The sequence below is a fragment of the Labeo rohita genome, chromosome 10 (genome assembly GCF_022985175.1).
Source record: "Labeo rohita strain BAU-BD-2019 chromosome 10, IGBB_LRoh.1.0, whole genome shotgun sequence".
Lineage (NCBI taxonomy): Eukaryota > Metazoa > Chordata > Actinopteri > Cypriniformes > Cyprinidae > Labeo > Labeo rohita.
The window spans coordinates 14,219,981-14,236,499 of NC_066878.1; the positions used below are offsets into that span (position 1 = coordinate 14,219,981).

Below are 16,519 nucleotides of genomic sequence, written 5' to 3' on the forward strand. Positions count from 1 at the left end.
TGGAAATTTTGACCTAAAATCAGCCATTATATTAAATCTGAGTGTCAAAAAAAAAAAAAAAAAAAAAAAAAAATGCTAATACAGAAGGTCAGTTTTTCTGACTTAACTAGGTGGACACTAACAGGGTGGACATTTTGACCTAAAATCAGCCATTACACTAAGTGGACAGGGTGGACATTTTGACCTAAAATCAGCCATTACACTAAGTCTGAGCAAAAAATGCTAATACAGAAGGTCAGGTTTTCAAAAATGCTAATACAGAAGGTCAGGTTTTCTGACCTAACAGGGTGGACCCTAACAGAGTGGACATTTTGACCTAAAATCAGCCATTACACTAAGGCCCAATCCCAATTCTGTTTTCTACCCCTTTGCCTACCCCTCGCCCCTTCCCCTTGCCCCTTGAAACGAAGTGGAAAGGGGAAGGGTTAAAAATTTTCCCCTAAGAAATGGGACACCACTACTACACTGTCATACGTCATCATATGTTGTCGCTAGCTCCTAACGTTACGTCAGAGGGCATGTCCCTATACAAAATATAAGTTACAAAAATGTTGTCATGTTGCAAAAAGTACAAATAGTGTAAGCACCGTTTATTTACATGTACACATATGGCCCTAAGCAAAACAAAACAATGCGTTACCACATGCGTGGTTAAAGCAAATTGCCTTGCCACTGGACTTTCATATTTGTTTCTAACATGCAGTCAAGTCACCGGGTATATGACATAAAAACATATTTTCTAATATCGTGCTAATCAGTGCTATCCGCTAGCAAACTTTAGCGATTTTTTTTTTGCAAACGTTTTTTTACAGAACATCACCGTAAATACAAACACAAGATTTAAGGTAATATAAATATAATGAAAATTTGTCATAAAAATCCTTATTAATGGCAAAAATTACTTACATTTATGGGTCTGCTTGCTCGAGTGAGCAGCCATGTTGGAAATTTCTCTTAGCCCTTCGTTTAAAGTGAGGTCCCGAAAAATCTTCGTTTGGAGGGCTATCTAGCCCTTCCCCTTCCCTTTAACCCTCCAACCAAAAGAGAATTGAAACAGGGGTAAGGGGTGGAATTGTCTGAGCAAAATTGTCTGGAATTGTCTGTGTTAGCATTTTTTGTCTGAGCAAAAAATGCTAACAAAGAAGGTCACATTTTGTGACTTAACAGGGTGGACATTAACAGAGTAGACATTTTGACCTAAAATATAGACATTATACCAAGGCTGAGCAAAAAACAAAAACAAAACAACTAATACAGAAGGTCAGGTTTTCTGACTTAACAGGGTGGACCCTAACAAAGTGGAAATTCTGACTTAAAATCAACCATTACACTAAGTCTGAGCAAAAATTGCTAACACAGAAGTTCAGATTTTCTGACTTAACAGGGTGGACACTAAGAGGGTGGAAATTTTAACCTAAAATCAGCCATTACACTAAGTCTATGCAAATGCTAACACAGAAGGTCAGGTTTCCTGACTTAACAGGGTGGACACTAACAGGGTGGACATTTTGACCTAAAACCAGCCAGTACACTAAGTTTGAGCAAAAAATGCTGATGCAGAAGGTCAGTTTTTCTGATTTAACAGTGTGGACACTAACAGAGTGGACATTTTGACCTAAAGTCAGCCATTACACTAAGTCTGAGCAAAAATGCGAACACAGAAGACCAGGTTTTCTGACTTAACAGGGTGGATGCAAACAAAGTGGACTTTTTGACGTAAAACCAGCCATTACACTAAGGCTGAACAAAAAAATACTAACACAGAAGGTCTGTCAAATAAAGAATTGATTTTTTTTTTTTAATGCAGAATTTCTATTTACTTTTTAACAAGGTAGACATGTTGAAGTTGACCACATTAGATTGGAAAGATAAAATAAGTAAAAACAGGCAAGTAACAAAACGGAGACTCTCACTCACCTTCCCCAGTTGTTTTCCCTCCAAGAAATTGATGTCAGCTGTATGATGTAATTTCCTTTTTCCATCTTTCATTTAAAGGGCCAGTAGTCAAATATAACAGGGTGGACAATATTTTGAGGGACAAGCTAAAAAACGTTATTTATTTATTTATTTGTTTGTTTGTTTGTAATGAATTTAATACTTGAAACCTATATATATACATTAGAGAAAACAAACTATTACTGATATAATACTGATACTGATAACACCAAACAAGGTGAAAAGAATATAAAATATATATATATATATATATATATATATTTTTTTTTTTTTTAAAAAGCACTCATAGTATTGTATTGTATTGTATTGTACAAGTATTGTATTCATCATCAAAATGGCAGATACAGGCCTGGACATAGAAAAAATTGTGATATTTGGTGGTTTAAAATGCTGTAAAATGTTTAGAATTATTAAAAAAAACAAAAAAACAAAACCTAAATATGCTTAAAGTTCAAAAGGTGTAATTTACATCAAAGACACTTTAAAATCGAGGTTGTTGAAAATTATCATGATCTTTATTTGGCACACAATGTGGCACCGAATCCCAGCAATGTTCATTGAAATGAACTGTTCTTCTGCAAAAGTTATATTTTGCTAATTTATAGGCTACTTAAATATAATCATAGTGCATATTAGTGCCAAATGTGTATCCTTTTTTACTAACTAATTGACAGATAGGACATATATTGTCAACTTAGATGGGTGAGTCTCAGGACACTAAAATAAATACATGCATTTTATTTTTCTTCTTTATTGTTATGAACAAAAATATTAAATATTATGAACAAATATATAAGATATAAAACAAAGATTTGGTTGATGTAACCGATCCAGAGATCTCAGCATTTTCATTTTAGACAGAACTATATTTTTATTAATTTTTTTATTACTTTATTTTAGTTAAACGGATTTACTCAGAATTTATAAAGAAACAGAAATGATTTCAATTAAGTCATAAAATAATTTCATAGTGTGTTTTGAGTGTGACGCTTTATTTATTTATGTATTTAGTTGCTTGTGAACCATTTTAACTTGTTCATTAAAAAGATCCGATTCAAAAGAATGATTCATTTGCGAAATGGGCATCACTACAAAGATTTTATTTTCTTTATATCTGATACTAGTATTAAGAGGGTGATCTATGCATTCATAGTTATAGTTTATTACCAATAATATATTGCATTAAAACGTAATTGTTGTAAAATTCAGTTTATTATTATTATTTTTTTAATCTAAACTTGATATTATCTAAAGATTCAGTCAATTAGTAGGCACAAGGGGTTAATGAATTATTGTAGCTCCCTTGCATAAAGAAGAAAGAGGAAAAAACATGACACGCACATTGAGCAATCTTCGCGTTATGCCAAGCCGGTTGCATTACTATTGGTTGTTTCACCTTTCAAGCGCGTTCATTTACTCTGGCGCTGAGCAACCGAACGGCAGCGCGCAACACTCTCATATCAGGACTGTGGAAAACGAGGACGTCAAAGAAACCTAGTTAGTGCAGTACTAATGCAAAGACATACTTTTGAAGCCTCAACAGTGCCACGCAGCTGGATATAGCAGTTATCGATACAGCATTTTTCCCCCTTCGTGCCATGAAGAACCTTCTCCCCAAGCTGTGGATCTTCATCGCTCCAGTTGTCTTCCTCTCTTCGCTCAGCGCTGCCGAGTATGAGTACATCACCTGGAAACCGGAGACTTGGGGGCCCAATTACGGCAAAACCCCACAGTGCATGGTAATTCCCGAGGACCTGAGGTTGTGTTTTGGCGTGGGCTACAAAGAGATGATGCTTCCCAATTTGCTGGACCATGAAACTATAGCGGAGGTGAAGCAGCAAGCAGGCAGCTGGGTTCCTCTGGTGCACAAAGCCTGTCACCCCGGCACGCAAGTGTTCCTCTGCTCGCTCTTCGCCCCCGTGTGCCTCGAAAGACCCATATATCCGTGCCGCTGGTTGTGCGAGGCTGTCCGGGACAGTTGTACCCCTATTATGCAGGCTTTTGGGTTTCCTTGGCCTGAAATGCTAAGGTGTGACAAGTTTCCCCTGAGCGACGTATGCATTGCTATGAACGCCACCAGCAGCGATGATACGGACAAATCCCCAGGTGTGTATTATAGCTGAGTGAAATCCCATTAGCTTATTTCTATTTTATCTTCATTTTTAGGTTGCACATGAATATAAATTGTGCGCATCTCTAGCTTATCTAAAATATAATATAGTTTTTATGTGGTTTCTTCAGTCTTCAGAAGTGTCCGTTTTCTATTTACTATATTTATTCTATTAAAGTAAAAACAAGTAAGTTGTCTGAAGTTTTGACTTGTAGCATATTATGGTTTGGTAAGGCTGATCGTTTCTTAAGACGATAAGTGTAAGTTTATGATGTTATAAACAAATAAACAAGGGTTACTGATATGTATTTACTTCTTATTTAACATTACAGTGTTAAAATAGATTTTTTTAAATGGTGTCAAAGTCATCTCACCATTGAATATGAAACTACATTTTTATTTTGAAAAAACAGAAAATTATTTTGGATTGTCAAATGGATGGAAAAGCTGCTGCTTGAGGAACATAAAAACTAAACACACATACAAATAAATACAGAATCAAAAATAATACATTGACGATGATTATGATGATGTTGATGAATATTATTATTGAATGTTCTAGGTTTTTGGTTTATTGAAACATTTACACTTAGATCAATCTTACAATTGCGTACATTTATTAAATACATATGGCAGAACATTTGGATTAAATCTTTTTTGTTGTTGTTTTTCTTTAGGTGCCTCTTCTGTCTGTCCGCCATGTGACAATGACATGAACACAGATGCAATTCTGGAACACATGTGCGCCAGTGAATTCGGTAATTTAATGCAATATTGTAGTTTTATATTTTTAAAAAAATCAGTTTAGACTGCATCTAAGCAGTTAGTTGGAATTTGGTCTACAAAATCAGTTGTAAGAGTCAATATTTTGAAATTTAGATTTATACATAGTTTTCCATTGATGTATGGTTAATATTTGGCTGACATCTAAAATCTGAGGGTGCAAAAAAATCTAAATATTGAGAAAATCACCTTTAAGGTTGTCCAAATTAAGTTCTTAGCAATGGATATTACTAATCAAGAATTAAGGTTTAATATATTTATGGTAGGAAATTTATAAAATATCTTTATTGAACATGATCTTTACTTAATATCCTAATGATTTTTGGCATAAAAGAAAAATCGATTTTGACCCATACAATGTATTTTCGGCTATTGCTACAAATATACCCATGCGACTTAAGACGTGGTCCAGGGTCACAGATATGTAGCCAAATTTAAGATAAGTAAAGAATTCATAAATGTATTCTCATTTATTAGATTTTCCAGTTTAGTTGCTAAATCAGATTAAAATTTATTGTGTTAGACTATTAAAAACACCACATTTTATTTGTACCGACATGCGGAAAATGCAAAACTGGCTGATTTTTTTCCTGATCATACTCTCAACATGCTGATTTTACGGTATAAAGTTGAAACAGGCTACAAAGTCAAACCCTACTGAGCTCTTACATACACTATAATGGAAATCTGTCTAAAACATATTGAAACACACCTCAGATGAAGGATTCTGGAATAGATCTTTTCTGAACATAAGCACAGAACAGCTAATCTTGTTCCAAACACTTTTCGGCATGCTGCTACTAACGCAAGTGATTTCAGAACACTTCATTTATTGGCCAGCCCTTAATGACTTCAAGAGCACAAAATCCGATCGTCTGATTCCCGTCATTGTGATTCCGCTCAGGCCCAGTTTTTTTGCCCACACATTTGTTTTCAATAATATCGTTGCCCGAAAAAAATATTTCTAGTATTGCTTTCCGGATTTGCACTCTTTAAATCTATTTCTCTCTTGAGACAGTAAGAATGGTGTAGTGCTGCTTAAACATAACAACATGTGTGACCACAGTACAGATAAACACTTGAGTATTGTGTATCCAGTATTGTTTACCACTCAATACGTCTTTTTTGTTGTTCCATTTCCATTGTTTTGTTTTTAAAAGCAACTCAGAGTGATCAGACATTATTATTAGATTTCAACCGCAAATGGAGATATTTGGATTTATAAAAAGCAGAGCTTTTTTTTTTTAGCATCTGAGATGTTGTCAAAGACAGGAAGCTTGCCGTTGGCAAGAATTTCATGGAACCTTTTATTTTTATGGCAAGCTATCAAGCACCAAACCAACAAAGGCTTTTTCTAGTCATTACAGCATGACTGTCTCAAGCTACACTACCAGTCAAACATTTTTGAACAGTAAGGTTTTTAATGTTTTTTTTTTTTAAAGTCTCTTCACCAAGCCTGCATTTATTTAATCCAAAAAACAGCAAAAACAGTAAAATTTTGAAATATTTTTACTATTTAAAATAACTCTTTTCTATCTGAATATATGTCACATAATCCTTCAAGAAACCTTTTATTATTATTAATATTATCAATATTTAAAACAGCTGAGTACATTGTTTTCAGGATTCTTTGATGAATAGAAAGATTCAAAAATCTGAAATAAAAAGCTTTTGTAGCGAGAATGCTGAGTGATCAAAAGACATTTATAATGTTACAAAGATTTCTGTTTCAGATTAATGGTGTTCTTCTGAACTTTCTATTCATCAAAGAAACCTGAAACAATTCTACTCAGCTGTTTTAAACATAATAATAATAATAAATGTCTTTTGAGGAGCAAATCAGAAACTTAGAATGATTTCTAAAGGATGTTGTGACTGGAGTAATCGAAATAACAGAAAAATATTACATTTTAAATTATATTCAAATAGAAGTTATTTTAAATTGTAAAAATAATTAAAAATTGTACTGCTTTTGCTGTAATTTGGATAAAAAAATCTTACTGTTCAAAAACTTTTGACTGGTAGTGGATGTTCTTCATTCAATCTTATTTATTAAAACAAATATTTTTTGATTAATAAAACATAAAACATAACCTGTAACCACATTTCTAGGTTACCTGCTTTTTTCTATAATGTGCAAAAATGCTTATAATTAAAATTATTTTTAACATCGAAGGCATAAATGCAGTACATGAATAACTTGGAAAGGATTTTAATGGAAAACCTGATGTAGTTTGTGTTTCTTGGCTTTCTTTTTGACCATTTTTCTTCTATTGCACTAGGCAAATACATCATATGATAGATGTTTTGTCAAAACGAAGCTCGTGGGAATAAGAAAATTGTGCAGCTCAGAGATTTTAAAGCCAGTGTTTTGAAAGGATACTGTAATGTGTTTGATTATGTATTGTAGTTGTTCTTTGTTGTTGGTAATGCTAAACATTGTTATCCACAATACACATGGGGAATAACCAATTTAAATAGCTTAAATTCTTTCATAATGCAATGCTTGAATAACCAGAGATTTATGGAGTGCCTCAGGGCTCGGTAATAGGACCCTTTCTGTTTTACCGTTACTAATAGAGTAAGTTTAGGAGAAACTGTGCAGTCTCTTTATTGATCTTGGTTGGATTTAGAATTTGATTCATACCCAAGAATCGTATCCTCACACACCCTGGATGATATTGCGATACAGCGCATTGCACCATCCAGCTTTGCACAATTAGCACAGAATAGCATCTGAAAGACATAAACTAGAATGAGTTCTTGGCTAAAATGTGACAACAGATGATGAAAAACAGCCAAGTGTTCAGCATTTCCATGGCAAAGAAATACAACAATGACCTTAAGCAAAAAATACTTCAAATATTTGCATTTTCCATCCGTACTTGAAGGATTTTTTTGTAAATGAAGGTTTTAACTTACATAAATGTTTTAGATGGTACATAACTCTTTTAGATATTGCAACGCAATGTAAACTTTCATGAACGTTAATGACTTCTCAAACCTTTTTTTTTTCTTCTTGTAGCAATCAAGACGAAGATTAAGGAGGTCAAAATAGAAAACTCGGATCGAAAAGTCATTCTGGCGAAAAAGAGGAAGGCGGTGAAGCAGGGAAGTCTGACAAAGCAGGATCTAAAGAAGCTTGTTCTTTACCTGAAAAACGGAGCAGGCTGTCCATGCCAACAACTGGAAAACTTACGGAGTAACTACTTAATCATGGGCCGCATTGTGGGGAAACAGTATATACTGATAGGCATTCATAAGTGGGACAGATCTAAAGAATTTAAGAAGGCCCTTAAACAACTTGAAAGCCACAAATGTCCAAATTTTGAATCAGTGTTCAAGTGATTTTTGATCAGGTGGTTACTAATCTTTGTGAACTTTCCATTATAGCATTATATTGCATTTTGCATTACAGAACAGTAGAGAAAGGAACCACAGATGCCACAATCCAATTGGTTCCAATAAATGTCTGAACTACATGCAAACAAGTGCCATTTAGTTCAATGTTCTTGAGTATTTCTAACCAATCCCAGTTATGTACATTCCATTATGCTAGAAAGTCAGATGAGCGAGTTCTGCTTTTGCAAACACTGCCTTTTGATATATCTTGTGTTTTCATGGTTAAATAATATGTTTATGTTTTATAATACTCATCACAGTTATCAGGTATTCAGTAAAATACACAATACATGCACCTTTTTTGACAGTTTGTTGTTGCATAGGATGCAAATCACAGTTAATCATGCCGTGGAAGGTGTCCTATAGCATGCCTGAGGACTTGCACAATGCACTGTAATCGTTCAACATTAAAACAGACAATATTTTTAATATATTTGACTGCACTCTTTATTACATGCTGTGTATTAGTGAGTGCTTTAAGTATAAAGACGAGTAGCAGTGGTGACCTGCCAAGAAGTCCAGTTATAACAATCACATGCTGTGAACTCACTGCGAAATAATCACTACGAATCAGATCAGATTAGAGAAATTTCAGGCTCTGCATGTGCCCTGTGTAAGCAAACAGCCAGACAAAGTGTTTGTCTTGTATAGACAGATCAGAGATGTTTGTTTTGGATTGAGAGACAGATTTGGACATATTTCTCTCCCAGCTTTCCTAATGAAAGGCTGTTTGAGTTTTCGCCCTCTCTTATTTTTTTTTCTCTTCGAGGAGAGGTAATAATATATTTTGTGTCAAAGCCAAAAGATTATTTGATAAATTATAATTTATAGTAAACGATCCCAGAGAGAGAAATAAATAAATAAATAGCAACTTTTTAGCACTTACTCCCAAATAATGACTTGAAAAGAAAAGAAAAAATGCAATTAAATTAATAATGAAATAAAAAATCAAGAGTTTTAGTCCATGGTTGATTAAAAATGTGTAGAAACAAAATTTACTAGTAAATTAAGTATAATTAATTATAAAGAAACAGCTAACATATCAAATTAAACTGAATTTTGAAGTATAAAAGTAAAACAGCATGTTATTTCTAACTTTTTACAGTATATTTGCTTTGATATCATGCTATTTAGATGCTAAATTAGAATTATGAGATAAAAGATTTACAGTAAAGTATGAGATACTAAGTCATAATAATTATAAAAAATCTACTTTTATCTCATAATTTGACTTCATCATTTTAAATTTTTGTCGTATTAGCTTAAACATAATTTCTAATTTTTATCAAAACTTCAACTGTCAAAATTTCAGTTTTTTATATTAACTCTTTATAATTATGACATTTCATCTCATAATTGTGACTTTGTCAATTTCAACTTTTTAATCTCATAATTATGACTTTTAAATGATTTTAACATTTTTAGCTCATAGTTATGATCTTTTGTCAAAACATGATTATTTTAACGATTATGAAAGCCCAGTTGCACCACATTTTAAAATGACTAAATTATATAAAAAATATAATAATGAGATACTACATCATAATTATGATGAAAATTCTACTTTTTAGTCTCATAACTGGACATAATTTAACATTTTTATGTCATAATTTTAATTTAAAAGATTTTTACGTTTTCATTTTATCTTAATTTCAGATGTCATAATTTCAGCTTTTTATTTTAAATCACAACTTTGAAAATCATTATGACATTTTATCTCATAATTGTGACACATTAAAAAAATAATGCTTTAGTAAATTATAATTATGTCATAATAAGCCATAATTATGATATAGAAATTATGAGATACTAAGTCATAATTATGAGATAAAAGGTTTAAAGTATGAGAAACTAATTAATTATAATAAAAATTCTTTTATCTCATATTTTGACTTGATTATAATTTTTTTTATGTTCTAATTTCATCTTCAAGATAATTTCTACTTTTTTATTTCATAATTTCAGTTTTTTATTTTAAATCTTGATTTTGAAAGTCATAATTATGACACTTTATCTCATAATTGTGACTTTGTCAATTTCAACTAATTATGACTGAGCATGTTGTATTTTTTTTTTTTTTTTATTTTAGTTATGATTTTTGTCATAATTATGATTTTAGAAATACTATTATTTTAAAATTAAGATTATGAAAGCATAGTTGCACCACATTAGAAAAAAATATAATAAATTATGCTTTAGTAAATCATAATTATGGCATAAAAATATAATTATGATATAAAAATAATGAGATACTAAGTCATAATTATGATAAAAAATTCTACTTTTATATCATATTTTGAATTTATTATTATAATTTTACATTTGTATGTTATAATTTTATCTTTAACATAATTTCTACTTTTTTATCTTGATTTCAACTGTCATAATTTCAGTTTTCAATTTTTTTTATTTTAAGTTTAAAAGTCATAATTATGACATTTTATCTCATAATTGTGACTTTGTCAATTTCAACTTTTTAATCTCATAATTATGACTTAATATGTCATATACATATATATTTTTTACTTTTTAGCTCATAGTTATGACTTTTTGTCATAATTATGATTTAAAAAATAGTATTTTTTAAAACGATTATGAAAGCCCAGTTACCACATTAAAAATGGCTTTGGTAAATCATAACTATGGCATAATTAGAACATAATTAGGTTATGAGACAGTAAGTCATAATTATGAGATAAAGTTTTTAAGTACGAGATACAAGTCACAATTATGATGAAGATCTAGATTATCTCATAATTATATATTTTTGTCATGATTTCAATTTCAGCATAATTTCTACTTTTTATCTCTGTCATAATTTCAGCTGTATATATTAAATCCTAATTTTAAAAGTCGAAATTATGACATTTTATCTTATAATTGTGACATTGTCCATTTCAACGTTTTAATCTTATAATCATGGCTTAATGTGTCATTTTTTTTTTTCTTTTTAGCTCATAGTTATGACTTTGTGTCATAATTATAATTTAAAAAACATGAAAGAACAGGTGCACCACATTAGAAAAAAATAATGCTTTAGTAAATCAGAATGATGACATAAAAAGCCATATTTAGGACAAATATGAGATACTAAGATACAAGGTTTAAAGTATGAGATACTAAGTCATAATTATGACAAAAAATGATACTTTTATCTAATAATTTGTACAGTATATGTGTTCCAAAACTTTGAAAAGTCTTTCTCTTTGTCAAAAACTGACCAAAATGTTGATGACTCATCCTGTACAGATTTTTGTCCAGTTAAAAACTCTTTTGAGTAAGAATGTCCCTGATGACTAGCATGTCTCCAACTAGCAAGTAGCAAATGTTGGTTAAAGGCTGTGACGCAACCCACGGTTATACAAACAAGCTTTGTGAAATACGTCACCTCAAGAAAAACAAACTGCAAGGATTTTGACTGAGGGCATTTTCCTAAGAAAACATCTGTGTTGTAATGTCCGCCAATCAGTAATCACCTTGATATGGTTTAAGTGCCCTTATTTATGGCTGATGAGCTGTGAAACAGTAAGATCTGTTATCGACTATCATGCTCCAGCAGGCCAGGTCTTCAAATTACCTGACTTTGCAGTAATGATGCATACTGCTCCCGAAAAGTATCAACATGCTCGCTTTCATCCATCTGATTTAGATGGAACAAATTTCAAACTGCATCTATTATCAGAGTCATGCAGAAGTCGAAGAGATTTAATGTCAGCACATCAGAACAGTTGAAAGATGTTGAGCAGATAGCTCCGCATAAGTTGCAGTGATGCCATTGTGTGTGAATGTGTGTGTCTCATATTGCCGTTGGCACTACACCTGTTTATATTCTCGGCATCATAAAGTGTGCAACAGCGATAACATCAGATTCAGATAGCGCTTGTGTTAACAATATGCCTTCGCGAATGAATCTGCCATGAAACCATTCTAGTCTGAACACACAGGTGCTGTTTTTAAAAAGCATAACGTGGCCACGTTTATGTGTGGAAAAACAAAGGGTGACCATTCACATTGTGCATTTCACAATGTATAATGATTTCAATCTTAAACTATAAAAACCATCATAAAACGATGATTATGAAAGCCAAGTTCTACCACATAAGAAAAACATAATGTTTTGGTGAATCATAATTATGGCATAAAGAGGCATAATTAAAAGCCAGGCTGACTGTGAACTGTAAACTGTGGAACAGCCTTTCAATCTCTATTAGTACAGTTGCAACAGAATCACTTTTTAAAGCGGTCATCGGATGCAAAGTTATCTTTCTCATGTTGTTTGAACATTAATGTGTATTGGCAGTGTATGTACAAATCTCCCCTATAATGATAAAAATCCATGCAGTTGTTTTTAATTAATCTGTAAAAATAATATCCCCTTTTTCAAATCAAGCCACTCGCAGATGCCTGTCGTTGTGGCGTCACACTCACAGAGGCCACTCCCACCATAGTTGATCGACATGAGCGTCTTACCTCAGACTCGCCTTAAATCAGCTGTAACAGTCCGACCTCCATTGTTTCAATGTCGGAGCAGGGATGTAAATTAGACAAGAATATCTCAGATTGAGGTGTTGTGGTGTTGTGTTGAGGTGTTGTGTTGCTGGGTGTAATAATGAACATAGTGGTCGTCATTTACTCCCGACATTTAAACCGCTGAAGATGCAGTGGATTACGTTTGTTTGTGAAGGGAATGCGCCTCCCAATCTACATAAATGTGTCTATGTTCGTGCAAATCATTCATGATCCAGCTTCACTTACAGCAGAAGTGAGTATAAGAGTTTTTTTTTATGAATCTCTGCAATCACCTTTCCTAATAACATGCTAGTTCGAAAGTTTCACGGCTAAATGCGCTAAATGCGGCTAAAGTAAACAATCTCTCAGAGCAGCAGAGAGAAGAGAGGGGTGGGGCGAGCACAGCTCATTTGCATTTAAAGGAACAATCCCCCAGAATGGTATGATTTTTGCAGAGCTCATTTTGGCAAGGTAAAAAGGGTGTTGTTTTACACAACCATTGAGAATTTTTAACCAAAGTATATTATAGACTTTTCATTAAGACCCTAAAGAACCATATCAACTTGTGGAAAATGGGCATCCAATGACTCCTTTAATATAACTGATGATACCCTTATACCACTTGGCACAGTTTCTCTGAAACCCTCCACCTTCCCCAGCTCCACATGTATAGATCTGCTACAGGTAATTTTTATGCTTTTGTGCAGCAGCAGTATGTCTTAAAGGGGTCATCGGATGCCCATTTTCCACAAGTTGACATGATTCTCTAGGGTCTTACTGAAAAGTTTATAATATACTTTGGTTAAAAATTCTCAACACTCTTTTTACCTTGCCAAAATCAGCTCTGCAAAAATCATCTCATTCTAAGGGGTTGTTCCTTTAAATGCAAATGAGCTCTACTCGCCCCGCCCCTCTCTTCTCTCTGTGGAGTGACGAGCCTGTTTACTTTAGCCACATTTAGCCGCTAAACTTCCTAACTACCACGTTATAAAGAAAGGCGATCGCAAAGATTCATAAAAAAAACCTTATACCACTTCTGCTGTAGGTGACGCTGGATCACGAATGATTTGCACGAACATAGATGGATATATGTAGATCGGGAGCTGCTTTCCCTTCACAAACAAACGTAATCTACTGCATCTTCAGCGGCTCAGATGTCGGGAGTAAATGACGACCACTATGTTCATTATTACGTCCAGCAACACAACACCTCAGTCGCTCAATCGAAGATATTCTTGTCTAACTTGCATCCCTGCTCCGGCATCGAAACAATGGAGGTTACTGGACTGTGACAGCTGGTCAATCAACTATCGTGGGAGTGGCCTCTGTCGGTGTGACGCCACACTGACAGGCATCTGAGAATGGCTCGATTTGAAAAAGGGGATATTATTTTTACAGATTAATTAAAAACCACTGCATGGATTTTTATCATTATAGTGTAGATGTGCACATACACTGCCAACACACATTAATGTTCAAACAACATGAAAAAGTGAACTTTGCATCTGATGACCCCTTTAAATACTCACAGCACCGTATCGCCATATGCTTTGGCAGTAGCAAGTTCCTGTATTTGCTTGCAGCAGCAGCAATAATCTACAACTACACTCATAAAAATAAAGGTGCTTCATGATGCCATAGAAGAACCTTTTTTAGTCTAAATGGTTCCATAAAGAACCTTTAACATCTGAAGAACCTTTTTGTTTCACAAAAGGTTCTTTGTGGCAAAAGAAGGTTCTTTAGATTATAAAAAGGTAAGAAAGAGATGGTTCTTTTGGAACTTTTGGCTGTATGGTTCTTTGTGGAACCAAACATGGTTCTTTTATGGCATCGCTTTGAAGAACCTTTTAAAGCACCTTTATTTTTAAGAGTGTACAGCAATAACCAACAGCAGCAGCAATTCAGCAGCAGCGTAGCAGATCTATTCTGCCAAGACCAAATACATTAACATTGTCATATCCATTACCATGCTAAACACATGTTCAGCACAGTGGTTAACCATTTTTGTTTTATTGTGCTTTATAAATAAAATGAACTGAAATGAACTGAATAATTAGAAAAATAATGAGATACAAAGTATCTTCTACTTTTTATCTCATAATTTGACTTTTTCATTTCGTCTTTTTGATCATTTTGAATCTTTTTTAACTTCAATATAACTTCTTTTTATCTTAATTTCAACTGTCATTATTTTAGCTGTTATTGTCATTATATTATCTTAATTGTAAAAGACATTATGACAGTTTACCTCATAATTGTGACTGTCAATTTTAACTTTTAATTAATACTTATAATGTCATATTTTTTTTAAAAAAAAAACTTTTTAGCTCAAAGGTACCATTTTTTGGTCATAATTATGATTTAAAAAATATTATTTTAAAATGATGAGCATTCAAAAACCCAGTTGCACCACATAAAAAATGCTTTAGTAAATCATAATTATGGCATGAAAAAGCCATTAATAGGATATAAAAATAATGAGATCATAATTGTGATAGTAATCATTATTATGAAATAAAAGGTTTAAAGTATGAGATACAAAGTCATAAATTACTTTATAAATATATAATCTCAATATCTCATAATTTGACTTCACATTGTAATCATTTTGTCATATTTCTACTTAAATTATTACTTAAATTAAATAATTATTTGGTCATAATTTTAACGTCAACATAACTTCTATTTTTCTACTTAATATCATAATTTCAACTTTTTATATTTAATCTTAATTTTGAAAGTCATAATTATGACATTTTATCTCATAATTGTGGTATTTCATCTGTCATAATTTCATTTTTTAATCTCACATCTTAATTTCAAAAGTCATAATTATTACATTTTAACTCATAATTGTGACTGTCAATTTAAACTTTTTAATCTCATAATTATGACTTTTTGTCATAATTATGATTAAAAAAATAATGCTTTAGTAAACCCTTATTATGGCATAAAAAGCCATAATGAGAATATAAAAAATAATGAAAAAATACATCATAATTATGAGACAAAAGGTATGAAGTATGAGATACTAAGTCAATATTATGATGAAAAATGTATCTCATAATTTGACTTCATCATAATTTAACATTTTTTTGTCATAATTTCAACATCAACATTTTACTTCCATTTATTTTAATTTTTGCAGTCATAATTTGAAAGTCATTTTATCTCATAATTGTGACTTTGTCAATCTCAAGTTTTAATCTCATAATTATTACTTATGTCATATTTTTAACTTTTTAGTGCATAGTTATGAACATTTAAAGTATGAGATACTAAGTCATAATTATGATAGAAAAACTGTAATTTTATGTCATAATTTGACTTCACTATAATTTTGAATTTTTGTCAGTTTCTAAATTGTACTATTTATTTCAGATGTCATAATTTCATTTTTTAATCTCACATCTTAATTTCAAAAGTCATAATTATGACATTTTATCTCATAATTGTGACTGTCAATTTCAACTTTTTAATCTCAAAATTATGACTTTGTCATATATTTAATTTCTTCAGCTCAGTTATGACTTACTGTAATAATTATGATTAAAAAACATGATTAATTTTCTTTTGAATCTTAGGAATAAAATTAACTACTACTATATATATTGTATAAATAATAATAATAATAATAATAAAAATGTAATGTCCAATCAAGCTCTTTATTCAAATTATTGCATTTTTTTTAGCAAATTATGCAAAAAAGGATTTAACACAAAAAAAAATGTTTCAAATGTAATTTCTGGCAGCATCATT

General features: G+C 31.9%; 1 protein-coding gene across 1 annotated transcript; it reads left to right on the forward strand.

The window, feature by feature from the left end:
- The first annotated feature begins 3,353 nt into the window (after positions 1 to 3,353).
- sfrp1b (secreted frizzled-related protein 1b) lies at positions 3,354 to 8,682 on the forward strand. Its single transcript, XM_051120226.1, has 3 exons — positions 3,354 to 4,062; positions 4,744 to 4,824; positions 7,875 to 8,682. The coding sequence occupies exons 1-3, from the start codon at positions 3,555 to 3,557 to the stop codon at positions 8,195 to 8,197; spliced, it is 912 nt and encodes a 303-aa protein (XP_050976183.1). The 5' UTR covers positions 3,354 to 3,554; the 3' UTR covers positions 8,198 to 8,682.
- Positions 8,683 to 16,519: the final 7,837 nt, after the last annotated feature.

Excerpts from the sequence above, each read along its gene's own strand:
- sfrp1b (XM_051120226.1), top strand. The coding sequence starts at position 3,555 with ATGAAGAACCTTCTCCCCAAGCTGTGGATCTTCATCGCTCCAGTTGTC. Across the intron at positions 4,063-4,743 it reads TGATACGGACAAATCCCCAG|GTGCCTCTTCTGTCTGTCCG; the intron begins GTGTGTATTATA and ends GTTTTTCTTTAG. Across the intron at positions 4,825-7,874 it reads CATGTGCGCCAGTGAATTCG|CAATCAAGACGAAGATTAAG; the intron begins GTAATTTAATGC and ends TTCTTCTTGTAG.